The 25768-nt window shown below is 44.5% G+C and overlaps 1 protein-coding gene across 1 annotated transcript in view; it reads left to right on the forward strand.

The window, feature by feature from the left end:
• The window catches only part of PTPRO (protein tyrosine phosphatase receptor type O), a 194515-nt gene that overhangs the window by 5065 nt on the left and 163682 nt on the right, over nt 1-25768 (forward strand). Inside the window, exons 2-3 of the mRNA XM_075848823.1 lie at nt 23585-23858; nt 24150-24308. Of these exons, the coding sequence (XP_075704938.1) occupies nt 23585-23858; nt 24150-24308 (433 nt within the window). The remainder of the gene's footprint in view (nt 1-23584; nt 23859-24149; nt 24309-25768) is intronic.

Raw genomic sequence — 25768 nt, forward strand, 5'->3', positions numbered from 1 at the left:
AGCCCCCCTCCTGTAGATCGTGACACACACAACCAGCCTCCTGTAGATCGCGCCACACACAACCCCCCTCCTGTAGATCGCGCCACACACAACCCCCCTCCTGTAGATCGCGCCACACACAACCCCCCTCCTGTAGATCGCGACACACACAGCCCCCCTCCTGTAGATAGCACCACACACAACCCCCTCCTGTAGATCGCGACACACACAACCCCCCTCCTGTAGATCGCGACACACACAGCCCCCCTCCTGTAGATCGCGACACACACAGCCCCCCTCCTGTAGATCGTGACACACACAACCCCCCTCCTGTAGATCGCGCCACACACAACTCCCCTCCTGTAGATCGCGACACACACAGCCCCCCTCCTGTAGATCGCGACACACACAGCCCCCCTCCTGTAGATCGCGACACACACAGCCCCCCTCCTGTAGATCGCGCCACACACAGCCCCCCTCCTGTAGATCGCGACACACACAACCCCTCTCCTATAGATCATGACACACACAACCCCCCTCCTGTAGATCGCGCCACACACAACCCCTCTCCTATAGATCATGACACACACAGCCCCCCTCCTGTAGATCGTGACACACACAACCCCCCTCCTGTAGATCGCGCCACACACAACCCCCCTCCTGTAGATCGTGACACACACAACCCCCCTCCTGTAGATCGCGCCACACACAACCCCCCTCCTGTAGATCGCGCCACACACAACCCCCCTCCTGTAGATCGCGCCACACACAACCCCCCTCCTGTAGATCGCGACACACACAGCCCCCCTCCTGTAGATAGCACCACACACAACCCCCTCCTGTAGATCGCGACACACACAACCCCCCTCCTGTAGATCGCGACACACACAGCCCCCCTCCTGTAGATCGCGACACACACAGCCCCCTCCTGTAGATCGTGACACACACAACCCCCCTCCTGTAGATAGCACCACACACAGCCCCCCTCCTGTAGATAGCACCACACACAACCCCCTCCTGTAGATAGCACCACACACAGCCCCCCTCCTGTAGATAGCACCACACACAACCCCCTCCTGTAGATCGCGACACACACAACCCCCCTCCTATAGATCGTGACACACACAACCCCCCTCCTGTAGATCGTGACACACACAACCTCCCTCCTATAGATCGTGACACACACAACCCCCCTCCTGTAGATCGCGCCACACACAACCCCCCTCCTGTAGATCGCGCCACACACAACCCCCCTCCTGTAGATCGCGCCACACACAACCCCCCTACTGTAGATCGCGACACACACAGCCCCCCTCCTGTAGATAGCACCACACACAACCCCCTCCTGTAGATCGCGACACACACAACCCCCCTCCTGTAGATCGCGCCACACACAGCCCCCCTCCTGTAGATTGCGCCACACACAACCCCCCTCCTGTAGATCGCGACACACACAGCCCCCCTCCTGTAGATCGTGACACACACAACCAGCCTCCTGTAGATCGCGCCACACACAACCCCCCTCCTGTAGATCGCGCCACACACAACCCCCCTCCTGTAGATCGCGCCACACACAACCCCCCTCCTGTAGATCGCGACACACACAGCCCCCCTCCTGTAGATAGCACCACACACAACCCCCTCCTGTAGATCGCGACACACACAACCCCCCTCCTGTAGATCGCGACACACACAGCCCCCCTCCTGTAGATCGCGACACACACAGCCCCCCTCCTGTAGATCGTGACACACACAACCCCCCTCCTGTAGATCGCGCCACACACAACTCCCCTCCTGTAGATCGCGACACACACAGCCCCCCTCCTGTAGATCGCGACACACACAGCCCCCCTCCTGTAGATCGTGACACACACAACCCCCCTCCTGTAGATAGCACCACACACAGCCCCCCTCCTGTAGATAGCACCACACACAACCCCCTCCTGTAGATAGCACCACACACAACCCCCTCCTGTAGATCGCGACACACACAACCCCCCTCCTATAGATCGTGACACACACAACCCCCCTCCTGTAGATCGTGACACACACAACCTCCCTCCTATAGATCGTGACACACACAACCCCCCTCCTGTAGATCGCGCCACACACAACCCCCCTCCTGTAGATCGCGCCACACACAACCCCCCTCCTGTAGATCGCGCCACACACAACCCCCCTACTGTAGATCGCGACACACACAGCCCCCCTCCTGTAGATAGCACCACACACAACCCCCTCCTGTAGATCGCGACACACACAGCCCCCCTCCTGTAGATCGCGACACACACAGCCCCCCTCCTGTAGATCACGCCACACACAGCCCCCCTCCTGTAGATCGCGCCACACACAGCCCCCCTCCTGTAGATTGCGCCACACACAACCCCCCTCCTGTAGATCGCGACACACACAGCCCCCCTCCTGTAGATCGTGACACACACAACCCCCCTCCTGTAGATCGCGCCACACACAACCCCCCTCCTGTAGATCGCGCCACACACAACCCCCCTCCTGTAGATCGCGCCACACACAACCCCCCTCCTGTAGATCGCGACACACACAGCCCCCCTCCTGTAGATAGCACCACACACAACCCCCTCCTGTAGATCGCGACACACACAACCCCCCTCCTGTAGATCGCGACACACAGCCCCCCTCCTGTAGATCGCGACACAAACAGCCCCCCTCCTGTAGATCGTGACACACACAACCCCCCTCCTGTAGATCGCGCCACACACAACCCCCCTCCTGTAGATCGCGCCACACACAACCCCCCTCCTGTAGATAGCACCAGTGATACTGTTTAGAGAGGGGGAGGAGGAGACACTGAGCTGTGACGGGGAAGGTTGCGGTGTGTGCGGTGTCTGGCATACAATGACATCATTATGGGGGAGGCGATCATTTCTGGGGAGGGGGAGGAGGAGACACTCACCTGTGACGAGGAAGGTTGCGGTGTTTGGCATACAATGACATCATTATGGGGGAGGCCATCATTTCTGGTCCTCAGTGATGCTGTGTAGGGAGGGGGAGGAGGAGACACTGAGCTGTGACGGGGAAGGTTGCGGTGTGCACATCTATACTGACATTGTGTGGCTCTGTTATATTGGCACTGCAGGTACATTTATACTGACATTGTGTGGCTCTGTTATATTGGCACTGCTGGTACATTTATACTGACATTGTGTGGCTCTGTTATATTGGCACTGCTGGTACATTTATACTGACATTGTGTGGCACTGTTATACTGGCACTGCTGGTACATTTATACTGACATTGTGTGGCACTGTTATACTGGCACTGCAGGTACATTTATACTGACATTGTGTGGCTCTGTTGTATTGGCACTGCAGGTACATTTATACTGACATTGTGTGGCTCTGTTATATTGGCACTGCTGGTACATTTATACTGACATTGTGTGGCTCTGTTATACTGGCACTGCTGGTACATTTATACTGACATTGTGTGGCACTGTTATATTGGCACTGCAGGTACATTTATACTGACATTGTGTGGCTCTGTTATATTGGCACTGCTGGTACATTTATACTGACATTGTGTGGCTCTGTTATACTGGCACTGCAGGTACATTTATACTGACATTGTGTGGCTCTGTTATACTGCCACTGCTGGTACATTTATACTGACATTGTGTGGCACTGTTATACTGGCACTGCAGGTACATTTATACTGACATTGTGTGGCACTGTTATACTGGCACTGTTGGTACATTTATACTGACATTGTGTGGCACTGTTATACTGGCACTGCTGGTACATTTATACTGACATTGTGTGGCTCTGTTATATTGGCACTGCTGGTACATCTATACTGACATTGTGTGGCACTGTTATACTGGCACTGCAGGTACATCTATACTGACATTGTGTGGCACTGTTATACTGGCACTGCAGGTACATTTATACTGACATTGTGTGGCACTGTTATACTGGCACTGCTGGTACATTTATACTGACATTGTGTGGCTCTGTTATATTGGCACTGCTGGTACATTTATACTGACATTGTGTGGCTCTGTTATATTGGCACTGCTGGTACATTTATACTGACATTGTGTGGCTCTGTTATATTGGCACTGCTGGTACATTTATACTGACATTGTGTGGCACTGTTATACTGGCACTGCTGGTACATTTATACTGACATTGTGTGGCACTGTTATACTGGCACTGCTGGTACATTTATACTGACATTGTGTGGCTCTGTTATATTGGCACTGCTGGTACATTTATACTGACATTGTGTGGCTCTGTTATATTGGCACTGCTGGTACATTTATACTGACATTGTGTGGCACTGTTATACTGGCACTGCTGGTACATTTATACTGACATTGTGTGGCACTGTTATACTGGCACTGCTGGTACATTTATACTGACATTGTGTGGCTCTGTTATACTGGCACTGCTGGTACATTTATACTGACATTGTGTGGCTCTGTTATACTGGCACTGCTGGTACATTTATACTGACATTGTGTGGCACTGTTATACTGGCACTGCTGGTACATTTATACTGACATTGTGTGGCACTGTTATACTGGCACTGCTGGTACATTTATACTGACATTGTGTGGCACTGTTATACTGGCACTGCTGGTACATTTATACTGACATTGTGTGGCACTGTTATATTGGCACTGCTGGTACATTTATACTGACATTGTGTGGCACTGTTATATTGGCACTGCAGGTACATTTATACTGACATTGTGTGGCTCTGTTATATTGGCACTGCAGGTACATTTATACTGACATTGTGTGGCTCTGTTATATTGGCACTGCTGGTACATTTATACTGACATTGTGTGGTACTGTTATACTGGCACTGCAGGTACATTTATACTGACATTGTGTGGCACTGTTATACTGGCACTGCTGGTACATTTATACTGACATTGTGTGGCACTGTTATACTGGCACTGCAGGTACATTTATACTGACATTGTGTGGCTCTGTTATATTGGCACTGCAGGTACATTTATACTGACATTGTGTGGCTCTGTTATATTGGCACTGCAGGTACATTTATACTGACATTGTGTGGCTCTGTTATACTGGCACTGCTGGTACATTTATACTGACATTGTGTGGCACTGTTATATTGGCACTGCTGGTACATTTATACTGACATTGTGTGGCACTGTTATACTGGCACTGCTGGTACATTTATACTGACATTGTGTGGCACTGTTATATTGGCACTGCAGGTACATTTATACTGACATTGTGTGGCTCTGTTATATTGGCACTGCAGGTACATTTATACTGACATTGTGTGGCTCTGTTATACTGGCACTGCTGGTACATTTATACTGACATTGTGTGGCACTGTTATATTGGCACTGCTGGTACATTTATACTGACATTGTGTGGCTCTGTTATATTGGCACTGCTGGTACATTTATACTGACATTGTGTGGCACTGTTATACTGGCACTGCAGGTACATTTATACTGACATTGTGTGGCTCTGTTATACTGGCACTGCTGGTACATTTATACTGACATTGTGTGGCACTGTTATACTGGCACTGCAGGTACATTTATACTGACATTGTGTGGCACCGGGGTGAGCACAAATATCTCCACTTTATGTAGGAGGGAATGGGTGACCAGGTTTGGAAATACATTGAGGAGAGATGTGTCCCGATCCTTAAAAAATGTGTCCCGATCCTCCAGCCCTTAAAAAAGGGATACCTATAGGCCAATACCTGAGAGCGAAACGGAACTGCTCCAGTGAAGCATCATTCCAACTGGAGTGTGATAAATTATTTCATAAATTTAGAGCACGAGGATACCCTAAGAAATGTTTGCATAGGGCCTACGCAAGGGCAAGGGCTGCTCGGCGAACTGACCTTCTGTCCAATAAGGAAACTATAGTTGCTAAGACCGGATCATCCAGTGCCATTCGTTGCATTGGCACTTTTGATGCATGCTCACCTCAAGTTTCCCAGATCTTACGGAAGCATTGGGATATACTTATCGCTGACCCAGATTTGGAGGGGGCTATCTCTGAGAGTCCCAGTATTACCTACCGCAGGGGGAAAAACTTACGTGACCTTTTAGTACATAGCCATTATTCAACTATAACTAGTACTCCATCTACATGGCTTACATCGTCAGTAAAGGGATTTCATCCCTGCGGTAGGTGCTCTTTCTGTTCATATATGCCCACCGTTAAGGAGTTCATTAATCCTACCGATGGCAAAACCTATTCTGTGAAACAGTTTCTCAACTGTCAGAGCAAAGGGGTTGTCTACATTGCTAGATGCCCATGTCCCAAGCTGTACGTGGGAAAAACAGTGCAAGAATTGAGAAGACGTATATCCAGACATCTCAGTACCATCAGGCTCAAGGAGGACACCACCCTCTCGAGACATACCCATGAGCACCATGGGGGCAATTCAGGGCTGCTTAAATTCTGGGGGGTTACCCAGATCAAAATGGGCCCCAGAGCAGGTAACCTGGACCGCAGACTCCTACAGGAGGAAGCGCGGTGGATTTATCGCCTTAATACCATGTCTCCAAGGGGTCTTAACGAGGGTTTCACTTTTAGTGCCTTCCTATGAGCCTCTTGGTACCCATTCTGTCATCAGTAAAATATAGTGGATACTTTATTGACACTGTTCCTTCTACTTTATACCTTGAAGTTTCCTTCCCTGCCGTATCCTTTCCAAGGTATCGAAATATTTTGGTGATTATTCTTCTGACCCCACACATTTTATTTTGGGGTCTTACATATATGTTTATTCTATCTATCCCTATGACGAGTACTACACAACTATGGCGACATACAAAGAATTATCTCTATAGGGGACGGTACTTACTGCCCCTCTATTTATGAATGTACTTATCCCTCTTGAAGTGGACCTCCTTTATCATGCCGCACTAGGTGGATCCTTTGCATTATACTCTCTATAAGTTGATGCATTCCTGTCATTTTAGTGGCGTGGGGATTATGGGGAGTTTTTAATCTCTTAATGTTATATAATTTTTTTTTTGTCATTCTTTATATGTGTCATTTTTCGTTTGATTTACGAAAAAGCTGTTCTGCGCATGCGCCTACGAGCCGTGCACCTTCATGCATGCCTCATTTATCTTCGATTTGGTTTACTATATATATATTAAATTTAAAATTATTCGTTTACGCCAGTGCTTTAATTCCACTCATTTCTAATTTACTTACTATTTGTTTTCTGAGTACATACACTGTTAGCTGCGCCTGCGCCGCTTCTGTCGTTAACTGATGGAAACTTGTTATTCTTTTTCTGTTTCTTTGTAAGTGACATCTGCGCATGCGTCGGTTGGCGCCGCTATACCTGGCGTGACACACACAGACTAAGTCCGATTTTGTGTTTCTGCGCCTGCGCCCTAGCCCTCGCGCTATTGGTCAAACTTATATAGTTTTTTATTTGTTGTTTCTCCCTCTCCACGCTACGGACATGTCTCCTTTGACAGGATTGGCTGTTTTGCTGACACACCCCCACTAAACGTCAGCTACTGGCCCATATCAAGAGCTTCCGTCTCGCCGCGTCGCCATTAGCCCCGTGTACCCCTGAGGACGCTACTCTGTAGCGAAACATGTCGGGGGGGCTTGCAAATTCCTTTTAATTCCTACCACTGACCGGCTTCACCTTGCTATCTATTTAGTTGACTATTGTCAAGCAATTTAACTTACTACAATTGTCAATGCGTACCTTATCGGTAGCTGCCTTATGCCTGCACCAAAGGCAAGATACTGTTATCCGGTCTCCTGGTAGTGAGAGTTTTAAATTTGTGTGTGTGTTCGTCTTGCTATAAGTAGCTAATAAAGAAATACCTTTTATTTATTTCGTTAGGTAGCTGGGAAATTAGGCTTGTCGCTTGAGGGCGATACTCTCTTCTCCTGTGTCCCGACCCTTCACCCTCCTGTTTTCTTTTAATAAAGTAAACTCCTGAGTTTCGCACTAAGTGACTGACAGATGAGGAGATGGATAACAGCCTCATCGTTTATATCAACAATCAAATAATTTACTTAAAATTCCTCAGCCAGTTTGGCAGCGCAGGCATTTTTACGATTTCCTCTGACATTTGGTGGAACCTGCTTTTTAAAAGGTTAAAAATTTGAATTGCAAATAGATCATTTAGAAAATCACGATCACCTAATAAACGTCCACTGGTCAGAGCACTGCAGTTTCTTCATTCAGAAAATTTGATGGGGTCCCAATATGTTAGTCATATGCCGTGTTTTCCTTCAGTTGGAATCCCCCTATGAAAGAAAATAAAGCACAAAACTCGAGTTTAATGTATTAACATAACAAGTCAAAAAAATAGATGCTTGATAATCCCATTATTTGATGAGAATAGGAGTTTACTGGGGGTTCTTAACAAGAAACAGTAAAAAAAAAGCGGTACAGGGCATGTAAAGAGCGGTACAGGGCATGTAGTACAGGTAGAGAGCGGTACAGGGCATGTAGTACAGGTAGAGAGCGGTACAGAGCATGTAGTACAGGTAGAGAGCGGTACAGAGCATGTAGTACAGGTAGAGAGCAGTACAGAGCATGTAGTACAGGTAAAGAGCGGTACAGAGCATGTAGTACAGGTAGAGAGCGGTACAGGGCATGTAGTACAGGTAGAGAGCGGTACAGGACATGTAGTACAGGTAGAGAGCGGTACAGGGCATGTAGTACAGGTAGAGAGCGATACAGGGCATGTAGTACAGGTAGAGAGCGGTACAGTGCATGTAGTACAGGTAAAGAGCGGTACAGGGCATGTAGTACAGGTAGAGAGCAGTACAGAGCATGTAGTACAGGTAGAGAGCGGTACAGGGCATGTAGTACAGGTAGAGAGCAGTACAGAGCATGTAGTACAGGTAAAGAGCGGTACAGAGCATGTAGTACAGGTAGAGAGCAGTACAGAGCATGTAGTACAGGTAGAGAGCGGTACAGGGCATGTAGTACAGGTAGAGAGCGGTACAGTGTATGTAGTACAGGTATAGAGCGGTACAGAGCATGTAGTACAGGTAGAGAGCAGTACAGAGCATGTAGTACAGGTAGAGAGCGGTACAGGACATGTAGTACAGGTAGAGAGCGGTACAGAGCATGTAGTACAGGTAGAGAGCGGTACAGAGCATGTAGTACAGGTAAAGAGCGGTACAGAGCATGTAGTACAGGTAAAGAGCGGTACAGTGCATGTAGTACAGGTAGAGAGCGATACAGGGCATGTAGTACAGGTAGAGAGCGGTACAGTGCATGTAGTACAGGTAAAGAGCGGTACAGAGCATGTAGTACAGGTAGAGAGCGGTACAGAGCATGTAGTACAGGTAGAGAGCAGTACAGAGCATGTAGTAAAGGTAGAGAGCGGTACAGTGCATGTAGTACAGGTAAAGAGCGGTACAGAGCATGTAGTACAGGTAGAGAGCAGTACAGAGCATGTAGTACAGGTAGAGAGCGGTACAGTGCATGTAGTACAGGTAGAGAGCGGTACAGTGCATGTAGTACAGGTAAAGAGCGGTACAGAGCATGTAGTACAGGTAGAGAGCGGTACAGGGCATGTAGTACAGGTAAAGAGCGGTACAGAGCATGTAGTACAGGTAGAGAGCGGTACAGAGCATGTAGTACAGGTAGAGAGCGGTACAGGGCATGTAGTACAGGTAAAGAGCGGTACAGAGCATGTAGTACAGGTAGAGAGCGGTACAGGGCATGTAGTACAGGTAAAGAGTGGTACAGAGCATGTAGTACAGGTAGAGAGCGGTACAGGGCATGTAGTACAGGTAAAGAGCGGTACAGGGCATGTAGTACAAGTAGAGAGCGGTACAGGGCATGTAGTACAGGTAAAGAGCGGTACAGGGCATGTATTACAGGTAGAGAGCGGTACAGGGCATGTAGTACAGGTAGAGAGCGGTACAGGGCATGTAGTACAAGTAGAGAGCGGTACAGGCCATGTAGTACATGTAAAGAGTGGTACAGGGCATGTAGTACAGGTAGAGAGCGGTACAGAGCATGTAGTACAGGTAGAGAGCGGTACAGGGCATGTAGTACAGGTAAAGAGCGGTACAGAGCATGTAGTACAGGTAGAGAGCGGTACAGGGCATGTAGTACAGGTAAAGAGCGGTACAGAGCATGTAGTACAGGTAGAGAGCGGTACAGAGCATGTAGTACAGGTAGAGAGCGGTACAGGGCATGTAGTACAGGTAGAGAGCGGTACAGAGCATGTAGTACAGGTAGAGAGCGGTACAGTGCATGTAGTACAGGTAGAGAGCGGTACAGAGCATGTAGTACAGGTAGAGAGCGGTACAGGGCATGTAGTAGAGGTAGAGAGCGGTACAGAGCATGTAGTACAGGTAGAGAGCGGTACAGAGCATGTAGTACAGGTAGAGAGCGGTACAGAGCATGTAGTACAGGTAGAGAGCGGTACAGAGCATGTAGTACAGGTAGAGAGCGGTACAGTGCATGTAGTACAGGTAGAGAGCGGTACAGTGCATGTAGTACAGGTAGAGAGCGGTACAGAGCATGTAGTACAGGTAGAGAGCGGTACAGGGAATGTATTACAGGTAGAGAGCGGTACAGGACATGTAGTACAGGTAAAGAGCGGTACAGAGCATGTAGTACAGGTAGAGAGCGGTACAGGGCATGTAGTACAGGTAGAGAGCGGTACAGAGCATGTAGTACAGGTAGAGAGCGGTACAGGGCATGTAGTACAGGTAGAGAGCGGTACAGTGTATGTAGTACAGGTATAGAGCGGTACAGAGCATGTAGTACAGGTAGAGAGCGGTACAGGGCATGTAGTACAGGTAGAGAGCGGTACAGAGCATGTAGTACAGGTAGAGAGCGGTACAGGGCATGTAGTACAGGTAGAGAGCGGTACAGAGCATGTAGTACAGGTAGAGAGCGGTACAGGGCATGTAGTACAGGTAGAGAGCGGTACAGAGCATGTAGTACAGGTAGAGAGCGGTACAGGGCATGTAGTACAGGTAGAGAGCGGTACAGAGCATGTAGTACAGGTAGAGAGCGGTACAGGGCATGTAGTACAGGTAGAGAGCGGTACCGAGCATGTAGTACAGGTAGAGAGCGGTACAGGGCATGTAGTACAGGTAGAGAGCGGTACAGAGCATGTAGTACAGGTAGAGAGCGGTACAGAGCATGTAGTAGAGGTAGAGAGCGGTACAGGGCATGTAGTACAGGTAGAGAGCGGTACAGTGCATGTAGTACAGGTAGAGAGCGGTACAGAGCATGTAGTACAGGTAGAGAGCGGTACAGGGCTTGTAGTACAGGTAGAGAGCGGTACAGAGCATGTAGTACAGGTAGAGAGCGGTACAGAGCATGTAGTACAGGTAGAGAGCGGTACAGAGCATGTAGTACAGGTAGAGAGCGGTAAAGAGCATGTAGTGCAGGTAGAGAGCGGTACAGGGCATGTAGTACAGGTAGAGAACTGTACAGAGCATGTAGTACAGGTAGAGAGCGGTACAGAGCATGTAGTACAGGTAGAGAGCGGTACAGTGCATGTAGTACAGGTAGAGAGCGGTACAGTGCATGTAGTACAGGTAGAGAGCGGTACAGGACATGTAGTACAGGTAGAGAGCGGTACAGGGAATGTATTACAGGTAGAGAGCGGTACAGGACATGTAGTACAGGTAGAGAGCGGTACAGAGCATGTAGTACAGGTAGGGAGCAGTACAGGGCATGTAGTACAGGTAGAGAGCGGTACAGGGCATGTAGTACAGGTACAGAAAGGTACAGTGCATGTAGTACAGGTAGAGAGCGGTACAGGGCAAGTAGTACAGGCAGAGAGCGATACAAGACATGTAGTACAGGTAGTATGTAGCATGTAGTACAGGAACCGTACCAAGTCTACTACATACAGTAACAGCAAAACTACATAGATACTGTAAAATAACTAAGATTAGTACATAGATACAGGAACAGGACCAAGATTACTACATAGATACAGGAACAGGACCAAGATTACTACATAGATACAGGAACAGGACCAAAAACATTACATAGATACAGGAACAGGACCAAGAATACTACTTAGATACAGGAACAGGACCAAGATTACTACATAGATACAGGAACAGGAGCAAGATTACTACATAGATACAGGAACAGGAGCAAGATTACTACATAGACACAGGAACCGGACCAAGAATACTACATAGATACAGGAACAGGACCAAAAACATTACATAGATACAGGAACAGGACCAAAAACATTACATAGATACACGAACAGTACCAAGATTACTACATAGATACAGGAAAAGAACCAAGATTACTACAGATACAGGAACAGGACCAAGATTAATACATAGATACAGGAACAGGACCAAGATTACTACATAGATACAGGAACAAGACAAAGATTACAACATAGATACAGGAACAGGACCATGATTACTAATTAGATACAGGAACAGGACCAAAAACATTACATAGATACAGGAACAGGACCAAGAATACTACATAGATACAGGAACAGGACCAATATTACTACAGAGATACAGGAACAGGACCAAAAACACTACATAGATACAGGACCAAGATTACTACATAGATACAGGAACAGAACCAAGATTACTACATAGATACAGGAACAGGACCACATAGATCCAGGAACAGAACCAAGATTACTATATAGATACAGGAACAGGACCAAGATTACTACATAGATACAGGAACAGGACCAAGATTTCTACATAGATACAGGAACAGGACCAAAAACATTACATAGATACAGGAACAGGACCAAGATTACTACATAGATACAGGAACAGGACCAAGATTACTATATAGATACAGGAACAGGACCAAGATTACTACATAGATACAGGAAATGGACCACGATTACTACATAGATACAGGAGCAGAACCAAGATTACTACATACATACAGGAACAGGACCAAGATTACTACATAGATACAGCAACAGGACCAAAAACACTACATAGATACAGGAACGGAACCAAGAATACTACATAGATACAGGAACAGGACCAAGATTACTACATATATACAGGAACAGAACCAAGATTACTACATAGATACAGGAACAGAACCAAGATTACTACATAGATACAGGAAATGGACCACGATTACTACATAGATACAGGAGCAGGACCAAGAACACTGCATAGATACAGGAACGGAACCAAGAATACTACATAGATAGAGGAAGAGAACCAATATTACTACATAGATACAGGAACAGGATCAAGATTACCACATACATGCAGGAACAGGACCAAGATTACTATATAGATACAGGAACAGTACCAAGATTACTAGATAGATACAGCAACAGGACCAAAAACACTACATAGATACAGGAACAGGACCAAGATTACCACATAGATATAGCAACAGGACCAAGATTACTACATAGATACAGGAACGGAACCAAGATTACTACATAGATACAGGAACACATAGATACAGGTACAGGACCAAGATTACTATATAGATACAGGAACAGGACCAAGATTACCACATACATGCAGGAACAGGACCAAGATTACTACATATATACAGCAACATGACCAAAAACACTACATAGATACAGGAACGGAACAAAGAATACTACATAGATACAGGAACAGGACCAAGATTACTACATAGATACAGGAACAGGACCAAGATTGCTACATACATACAGGAACAGGACCAAGAATACTACATATATACAGGAACAGAACCAAGATTACTACATAGATACAGGAACAGAACCAAGATTACTACATAGATACAGGAACAGGACCAAGATTACTACATAGATACAGGAACAGGAGCAAGATTACTATATAGATACGGGAACAGGACCAAGATTACCACATAGATACAGCAACAGGACCAAAAACACTACATATATACAGGAACAGGACCAAGATTACTACATAGATGCAGGAACAGGACCAAAAATATTACATAGATACAGGAACAGGACCAAGATTACTACATAGATACAGGAACAGGACCAAGATTTCTACATAGATACAGGAACAGGATCAAAAACATTACATAGATACAGGAACAGGACCAAGATTACTATATAGATACAGGAATCGGACCAAGATTACTACATAGATACAGGAACAGAACCAAGATTACTACATAGATACAGGAACAGAACCTAGATTACTACATAGATACAGCAACAGAACCAAGATTACTACATAGATACAGGAACAGGATCAAGATTACTACATAGATACAGGAACAGGACCAAAAACATTACATAGATACAGGAACAGAACCAAGATTACTACAGAGATACAGGAATAAGACCTAGATTACTACTTAAATGCAGGAACAGGACCAAGATTACTACGTAGATACAGGAACAGGACCACATAGATACAGCAACAGGACCAAGATTACTACATAGATACAGGAACGGAACCAATATTACTACATAGATACAGGAACACATAGATACAGGTACAGGACCAAGATTACTATATAGATACAGGAACAGGACCAAGATTACTACATAGATACAGGAACACATAGATACAGGTACAGGACCAAGATTACTATATAGATACAGGAACAGGACCAAGATTACCACATACATGTAGGAACAGGACCAAGATTACTACATATATACAGCAACATGACCAAAAACACTACATAGATACAGGAACGGAACAAAGAATACTACATAGATACAGGAACAGGACCAAGATTACTACATAGATACAGGAACAGGACCAAGATTACTACATACATACAGGAACAGGACCAAGAATACTACATATATACAGGAACAGAACCAAGATTACTACATAGATACAGGAACAGAACCAAGATTACTACATAGATACAGGAACAGTACCACGATTACTACTTAGATGCAGGAACAGGACCAAGATTACTACATAGAAAGAGGAACAGGACCAAGATTACTACATAGATACAGGAACAGGAGCAAGATTACTATATAGATACGGGAACAGGACCAAGATTACCACATAGATACAGCAACAGGACCAAAAACACTACATATATACAGGAACAGGACCAAGATTACTACATAGATGCAGGAACAGGACCAAAAACATTACATAGATACAGGAATAGGACCAAGATTACTACATAGATACAGGAACAGGACCAAGATTTTTACATAGATACAGGAACAGGACCAAAAACATTACATAGATACAGGAACAGGACCAAGATTACTACATAGATACAGGAATCGGACCAAGATTACTACATAGATACAGGAACAGAACCAAGATTACTACATAGATAGAGGAACAGAACCTAGATTACTACATAGATACAGCAACAGAACCAAGATTACTACATAGATACAGGAACAGGATCAAGATTACTACATAGATACAGGAACAGGACCAAAAACATTACATAGATACAGGAACAGAACCAAGATTACTACAGAGATACAGGAATAAGACCTAGATTACTACTTAAATGCAGGAACAGGACCAAGATTACTACGTAGATACAGGAACAGGACCACATAGATACAGGGACAGGACCAAGATTACTATATAGATACAGGAACAGGACCAAGATTACCACATTCATGCAGGAACAGGACCAAAAACATTACATAGATACAGGAACAGAACCAAGATTACTACAGAGATAGAGGAACAGAACCTAGATTACTACATAGATACAGCAACAGAACCAAGATTACTACATAGATACAGGAACAGGATCAAGATTACTACATAGATACAGGAACAGGACCAAAAACATTACATAGATACAGGAACAGAACCAAGATTGCTACAGAGATACAGGAATAAGACCTAGATTACTACTTAAATGCAGGAACAGGACCAAGATTACTACGTAGATACAGGAACAGGACCAAGATTACTATATAGATACAGGAACAGTACCAAGATTACCACATTCATGCAGGAACAGGACCAAGATTACTACATACATACAGAAACAGGACAAATATTACTACATAGATGCAGAAACGGACCAAGAACATTACATAGATACAGGAACAGAACTACAGAGATTTTATACAGCTAATTAGGAATTTTTATGAGAAACATGAAAAATTATGGCTTTTGGTGATGACTTTGTCAGGGATCATTACTATGTATATTGTCTGAAAAATATTATCCTCACATATATGTATATACATTTCAGTTCTTTGTGTAATATACTGATATATATAACAAGTTCTTTGTTCATGTCGGACACACCTATGGAAGACACCGCCCCCTGGAATGCAAAGAGGAGTGTGCAGAAGAATGTATAGGAAAAGTTACCGCTGGGGAGCGAATAGAATTTAAGCAAGTCACACATCTATAGGGAGGGGCATGTGTCTTCTCTGTGTGTGTTTCTTTGTTCTGAATAAAGTTCAGTTCCTCCTGGCTGACATTGAAGCTGTACCTCAGACATTTGTGTGGTGTACTTCTCTCCAGGCATGCCTTCAGCTTTCAATTTACAGAGGTGGTTATTCGGTGTGAAATACGGACCTGACATTTTGGTGCCGTGACAAAGCAAATAAAATTACTGTTATGATTCTGTGGTGAGAATCTACTGAATCAGATAAACTTTTTAGCCATTTGATTTACTTGTGGTGCTTATCGAACAGTTTTGAGCAGCGAGATTACACAAAAAGCCTCACGTGTTACACCCTACTTGCTATGAGAAGGTTAATAAACTTTAAGAGGAAAAAAGAGAGAGTGGTTAAAATTAAACTTAAAGGGGTATTCCTATAATCAATATTTATTACCTATACTGTGGGTAAGTGATACATTTTTGATGAGTGGGGTTCTGATCACTGGGAACCCCACTCATCACGAGAACGAGCTTACCTTAACATTCCTGAGAGCCCCATATGAAGGGATCGGTTCTGCGCATGCTCGGCCACCACTACATTCATTTCTAAGGGGGTGTCAAAGATAGCGCTCGGCAGTCCCATAGAAATGAATGGAGTGGTGGCTGAGCATGCGTAGTACCGATCCTTTCATATGGGGCTTCCAGGAACAGCACGGTAAGGCCATTCTTGTGATTGGTGGGGATATTAGCGATTGAACCCCCACTAGTAAGATATTTATCACTTTTCATGTTGATAGGTGATGAATATTGATTATGGGAAAATCCCTTTCAATTTTTAATGAAATTTTTTCATGAATATATTCAGATGTGCAGATGTGTAAAGTGTACTCCCAAATCAATGTGGTGTCAAATGCACTTTAAATGTGGTGTTTGTGTACTGCCCTGAAGGTCAATGTATTAGAACATGTAAACAATGGTCACTATATAAATGATCAGGTTATTACAGCAAAGTTACTGTTGTGTCGCATGCATTCATAACAAAATGACCCCTAGGAACAATATACATCCCATAAATATCCATAGAAGTTCCGCTTCTCTGCTGCTCTGCAGTTGATCAAGTAGTAGGGAGTTTATCAGCAAGTGTATCCTCCTAATATATAACCCCCTAGTCACAGATCTATAATGAGGGCAGAGTCTGTGTCCTCACTCCGACAGGTGAACAGAGGAGTCCATGTGACAGCGGCCACAGAACTAGAGACTATACAGTAAGATGATGATATAAATCCCCTTATTAAACTATGGATACAGTAACGGTGCGCTGTGCAGAATAGAAATGAAGTCAATGAATTGCTCTTTCCCCGATAATCTGTAGAAAATTCAACAAGGTTAAAGTTTTAAATATCTTTGAATCACTGGGGGATTAATATGGTTTTGGGCCCTGGACTGTTTACAAGATATGGGCCCCCTCCCCACACATTAGATGACTGTCATCCGAACCTGCCAGATTTGCCATGACCGACCATACAACGTGTATGGGGGTGTCCTGACTCTTCCCCGATAGCAGATGTCGAGAGAAGGAAGGATCAGGCATGTTAGTTTCTAATATGTCGGATTCTTTTGTTCTCATGGAAGATATGTCCCCCCCCCCCCCGCAAAGAATAATATAATAATGAAATAACATTTGTAGCACACGACAGGCTTAGATGTTGCGCCTCAGCAGTACACGGTCCCTAAACATACTTTACAATGAAGATCAGTACTGTCTACACATAATTTGTCTCTTCAAAAGTTGAAATCTATGTATGATAGTATACCTACAAATAATACAATCATACAGTTACCAAATAATACCACTATACAAGTAACAAATATCCTCATTATACATATCACCGTCATACTGGTACTAAGCAAAACCAATATTACTAATAATACCACTAGACAGGGGCCAAATAATACTGCCAAACCCGACCAAATATTACCACTACATAGTGACTGTTTAATACCAGCATACTGTTACTGAATAATACCCCCATACTGTTACTGAATAATACCGCCACACCATAACCACATAGTGACTGAATAATACCCCCATACTGATACTGAATAATACCCCCATATTGTTACTGAATAATACCACCATACTGTTACTGAATAATACCACCATACTGTTACTGAATAATACCCCCATACTGTTACTGAATAATACCACCATACTGTTACTGAATAATACCTCCATACTGATACTGAATAATACCCCCATACTGTTACTGAATAATACCCCCATACTGTTACTGAATAATACCCCCATATTGTTACTGAATAATACCTCCATACTGTTACTGAATAATACCACCATACTGTTACTGAATAATACCACCATACTGTTACTGAATAATACCACCATACTGTTACTGAATAATACCACCATACTGTTACTGAATAATACCACCATACTGTTACTGAATAATACCTCCATACTGTTACTGAATAATACCACCATACTGTTACTGAATAATACCCCCATACTGTTACTGAATAATACCTCCATACTGATACTGAATAATACCCCCATATTGTTACTGAATAATACCTCCATACTGTTACTGAATAATACCACCATACTGTTACTGAATAATACCACCATACTGTTACTGAATAATACCACCATACAGTTACTGAATAATACCACCACACCATAACCAGATAGTGACCGAATAATACCCCCATACTGTTACTGAATAATACCTCCACACCATAACCACATAGTGACTGACTAATACCCCCATACTGTTACTGAATAATACCTCCACACCATAACCACATAGTGACTGAATAATACCCCCATACTGTTACTGACTAATACCACCACACCATAACCACATAGTGACTGAATAATACCTCCATACTGTTACTGAATAATATCACCACACCATAACCACATAGTGACTGACTAATACCCCCATACTGTTACTGAATAATACCTCCACACCATAACCACATAGTGACTGAATAATACCCCCATACTGTTACTGAATAATACCCCCATACAGTTACTGAATAATACCACCATACTGTTACTGAATAATACTCCCATAATGTTACTGAATAATACCCCCATACTGTTACTGAATAATACCCCCATACTGTTACTGAATAATACCCCCATAAAGTTACTGAAAAATACCACCATACTGTTACTGAATAATACCACCATACTGTTACTGAATAATACCTCCATACTGTTACTGAATAATAGCCCATACTGTTATTGAATAATACCACCATACTGTTACTGAATAATACCTCCATACTGTTACTGAATAATACCTCCATACTGATACTGAATAATACCCCCATACTGTTACTGTATAATACCACCATACTGTTACTGAATAATACCACCATACTGTTACTGAATAATACCCCCATACTGTTACTGTATAATACCACCATACTGTTACTGAATAATACCACCATACTGTTACTGAATAATACCACCACACCATAACCAGATAGTGACCGAATAATACCCCCATACTGTTACTGAATAATACCTCCACACCATAACCACATAGTGACTGAATAATACCCCATACTGTTACTGAGTAATACCAATACACCATAACCACATAGTGACTGAATAATACCGCCATGCTGTTACTGAATAATACCTCCACACCATAACCACATAGTGACAGAATAATACCCCAACACCATAACCATAGTGACTGAATAATACCCCCATATTGTTACTGAATAATACCCCCATACTGTTACTGAATAATACCACCATACTGTTACTGAATAATACATCCACACCATTACCACATAGTGACTGAATAATACCCCCATACTGATACTGAATAATACCCCCACAAATAACCACATAGTGACTGAATAATACCCCCATACTGTTACAATAATACCGCCACACCATAACCACATAGTGACTAAATAATACCCCATACTGATACTGAATAGTACCACCACACCATAACCACATAATGACTGAATAATACCCCCATACTGTTATTGAATAATATCGCCACACCATAACCACATAGTGACTGACTAATACCACCATGCTGTTACTGAATAATACCACCACACCATAACCACATAATGACTGAATAATACCACCATACTGTTACTGAATAATACCTCCACACCATAACCACATAGTGACTGAATAACACCTCCATACTGTTACTGAATAATACCTCCACACCATAACCACATAGTGACTGAATAATACCGCCATACTGTTACTGAATAATACCTCCACACCATAACCACATAGTGACTGAATAATACCGCCATACTGTTACTGAATAATACCCCCATACTGTTACTGAATAATACCTCCACACCATAACCACATAGTGACAGAATAATACCCCCATACTGTTACTGAATAATACCTCCACACCATAACCACATAGTGACTGAATAATACCGCCATACTGTTACTGAATAATACCTCCACACCATAACCACATAGTGACAGAATAATACCCCCACACCATAACCACATAGTGACTGAATAATACCGCCATACTGTTACTGAATAATACCTCCACACCATAACCACATAGTGACAGAATAATACCCCCACACCATAACCACATAGTGACTGAATAATACCCCCATACTGTTACTGAATAATACATCCACACCATTACCACATAGTGACTGAATAATACCCCATGTTGATACTGAATAATACCCCCACAAATAACCACATAGTGACTGAATAATACCCCCATACTGTTACAATAATACCGCCACACCATAACCACATAGTGACTAAATAATACCCCATACTGATACTGAATAATACCCCCACACCATAACCACATAGTGTCTGAATAATACCACCATACTGTTACTGAATAATAGTGCCAGACCATAACCACATAGTGACTGAATAATACCCGCATGCTGTTACTGAATAATACCACCACACCATAACCACATAGTGACTGAATAATACCGCCATACTGTTACTGAATAATACACCACGCATTACCACATAGTGACTGAATAATATCCCCATACTTTTACTGAATAATACCGCCACACCATAACCATATAGTGACTGAATAATTCCCCCATACTGTTACTGAATAATACCACCACACCATAACCACATAGTGACTGAATAATACCCCCATACTGTTACTGAATAATACCACCACACCATAACCACATAGTGACTTAATAATACCCCCATACTGTTACTGAATAATACCACCACACCATAACCACATAGTGACCGAATAATACCCCCATACTGTTACTGAATAATACCTCCACACCATAACCACATAATGACTGAATAATACCCCCATACTGTTACTGAATAATACCTCCACACCATAACCACATAGTGACTGAATAATACCCACATAATGAATAATACCCTCATACTGTTAGTGAATAATACCTCTACACCATAACCGCATAGTGACTGAATAATATCCCATACTGTTAGTGAATAATACCGCCACACCCTAACCGCATAGTGACTGAATAATACCCCCATACTGTTACTGAATAATACCCCCACACCATAACCACATAGTGTCTGAATAATACCACCATACTGTTACTGAATAATAGTGCCAGACCATAACCACATAGTGACTGAATAATACCCGCATGCTGTTACTGAATAATACCACCACACCATAACCACATAGTGACTGAATAATACCGCCATACTGTTACTGAATAATACACCACGCATTACCACATAGTGACTGAATAATATCCCCATACTTTTACTGAATAATACCGCCACACCATAACCATATAGTGACTGAATAATTCCCCCATACTGTTACTGAATAATACCACCACACCATAACCACATAGTGACTGAATAATACCCCCATACTGTTACTGAATAATACCACCACACCATAACCACATAGTGACCGAATAATACCCCCATACTGTTACTGAATAATACCTCCACACCATAACCACATAGTGACTGAATAATACCCCCATACTGTTACTGAATAATACCTCCACACCATAACCACATAGTGACTGAATAATACCCACATAATGAATAATACCCTCATACTGTTAGTGAATAATACCTCTACACCATAACCGCATAGTGACTGAATAATATCCCATACTGTTAGTGAATAATACCGCCACACCCTAACCGCATAGTGACTGAATAATACCCTCATATTGTTACTGAATAATACCCCCAAAGACTGCTAAATGACCATCAGCCCGCCACTCAGTAAAATGACCATCAGCCCGCCACTCACAATAAAATGACCATCAGCCCCCCCACTCACAGTAAAATGACCATCAGCTCACCACTCACAGATTCCCCGCGTAGATAGTGCCACACAGCCCCCTTGTAGGTAGCACCACACAGCCCCCCTGGAGGTAGGTCACACAGGCCCCTTTGTAGGCAGCGCCGCACAGCCCACTTGTAGGTAACGCTACACAGCCCCCTTGTAGGTAGCACCCCCCCTTCTTGTAGATCGCGCCACTGTGGCTCCATGAAGGAGCAAAATCCCCCTGTGTTCAGGGATTCCGCTCCTGGAGTGCTCCACTTTATGTCTCACTCTGTGACCGGGGATTCTACTCCAGGAGAAGCCCCTGTCGTCTGTGTCCATTTATGGGCAGTGACGTCAAGGGCTTCGCCTGGAGTGGAATCCCCGGTCACAGAGTCGGCAACGCTGTGGACAGGGATTTCACTTCAGGAGTTGCCCCTGATGTCTCTGTCCATATATGGACAGAGACATCAAGCCCTCTGTCCAGGAGCAGAATCCCCGGCGACACGGGGACTCCGTTCCATCAGGGAGCTACAATGGCCCTAGTAGATAGCAGGGCAGGGATATACTTCCCTGCTCTGCTATAGTGGCATCAGTACCGCTGTAGCAGCCGCAGCGGTTGCTAGCGGCGCCGCCGGCCATGGGGGGACCCGTCCCGATGGGTGGCACGGGCACCCTCATGCCCGGTGTTGCCGCTAGCAGTCGCTATGGCTGCTACAGCGGTAGCGACACCACTGTGTGAAGAAGCGCCTCGGCCGAAAGGCAGCTGCTGAGACGCCGGGCCCGGGCGCTTCTGAAACAAGCAGGGGAAAGAGAGCCAGCGCAGCGCTCCCTTCCACCTGCTGGGGTGATGCGCCCTGTGCAATGGCACAGGTCGCACACCCCTAAGGCCGGCCCTGGGTACAACTACCTCACTGTAAAAGAAGATGATGATCTGTATGGATGGGGCGTTCTCCACTTAGTACTTAATTCATTTCCATTTATAGCCATTTTATATCCTGGACATTTGCTTCTAGGAATCTTCCATGTTCCAAGTGACGGTCACAGATGGCAACCTCCTCCTCATCTCCCTGGATGATTCAGATGTGATGGCTTCGTCCTCGGTGTATGTGGTGAAGATCACTGGAGAATCTAAGAATTACTTCTTCCAGTTTGAAGAGTTTAACAGTTCATTGCCGAGTCCCCTGGTTTTTAATGCCAGTTACCATGGACTTTATTACATAATCACGTTAATGGTTATAAATGCCAACCTGGCTTCAAGAGCGGTGAGATCTGTGACCATTCTGACCAGTAAGTATGTCTGCCACTGTGAATGGTCCCATCTGCGTTACAGTTAGAGAAGGTCTCCAGCCTTCTACCCCTTCTCTGATGTGATCTGGTGTTGGGTGCTGCTGCAACCTTGGGCTTCAGGCCTTCTCTTCCCATACGGCAGGGGCTGTAGCGGTTTTGTGTATAGACAATGCTGCCCGGGAAATGAAACCATCAGAATCCTATTACTGTTCACATCACTGAGCAACGTACAGCAGGCAATGTCTGACCTTCCTCCCATGACTCCCAGTAACACTTGTGTCTTTCTTACAGAGCCACTTCCAGTCAGCAGGGTTCTCATCCATGATTATAAACCGTCACCAGAAACTGGAGTTGTGTTTGAAGTTTATTATCCAGAAAAGTTCAACGTCTTCACAAGAGTGAACATCAGTTACTGGGAAGGGAGCAATTTCCGCACAATGTTATATAAAGGTCAGGAAGATTTTAATAATAGTAATAATAATAATAGTAGTGAGAAGAAGTAGAAAAATAACTAACCCTATAAAACATTAAAATATACAACAAATGTACAAAACAAATGTACAAAATAACAATAAAATGAATGATAATAATAAAAGTCAAATTTTCTTTCTCTGGATCAACATTACCAATAAGACTTTATGAGGGGCTGATTAGGTTTTGCATTCCCTGCAGCTCTTTCTACAATATGGTTGTCTCTGTACGGTCCTGGTAGTCATAGTTATGGTGCACAATCTGAGACTCTTGTGCTTTGTAGAATTTGATTTATATCTATAACATATTCTGTACAGCATCTCATTGGCAAAATCTCCTGTAATAAACCAGGCACAAGCAAAACTTCAGCTCAGAGCTTACCTTATCCGTACCTGCAAGTAAAAACCCTAACCCTGGCCCACTCACCTAACACCAACCACAACGCTGGCCCACTCACCTAACACACCAACTACAAGCCTGGCCCACTCACCTAATGCACCAACTACAAGCCTGGCACACTCACCTAACACACCAACTACAAGTCTGGCCCACTCACCTAACACACCAACCACAACTCTGGCCCACTCACCTAACACACCAACTACAAGCCTGGCCCACGCACCTAACACACCAACTACAAGCCTGGCCCACTCACCTAACACACCAGCTACAAGCCTGGCCTACTCACCTAACACACCAACTACTACCCCGGCCCACCCACCTAACACACTAACCACAAGCCTGGCCCACTCACCTAACACACTAACCACAAGTCTGGCCCACTCACCTAACACACCAACCACAACCCTGGCCCACTCACCTAACATACTAACCACAAGCCTGGCCCACTTACCTAACAGACCAACCACTACCACGGCCCACCCACCTAACACACTAACCACAACGCTGGCCCACTCACCTAACACACCAACCACAAGCCTGGCCCACTTACCTAACACACCTACTACAAGCCTGGCCCACTCACCTAACACACCAACCACAACACTGGCCCACTCACCTAACACACCAACGACAAGTCTGGCCCACTCACCTAACACACCAACCACAACCCTGGTCCACTCACCTAACACACCAACTACAACCCTGTCCCACTCACCTAACATACCAACCACAACGCTGGCCCACTCACCTAACACACCAACTACAAGCCTGGACCAGCGACACAGCACCCTCACAACTAACCATGTTTGGGATAGTGGAACAGAGTCTACCTCAATGATGTGAGCGGTGGTTGTCAGACACCTCCATTCCAATCTGTTTCCCTTGACGGATGGTGTCAGGAACAGTTTGCTGCTCCACCGATCTCTATGGTCAGCGGAGCACTCCCACAATGCCCACGCAGTAATGTATGTAAGTGGGAATAGCTATAGATCTGTATTCTGGAACTGAACAATACCCAAGGTTTACATATTTCTATT

This window comes from Rhinoderma darwinii, unplaced genomic scaffold, assembly GCF_050947455.1.
Source record: "Rhinoderma darwinii isolate aRhiDar2 unplaced genomic scaffold, aRhiDar2.hap1 Scaffold_51, whole genome shotgun sequence".
Lineage (NCBI taxonomy): Eukaryota > Metazoa > Chordata > Amphibia > Anura > Rhinodermatidae > Rhinoderma > Rhinoderma darwinii.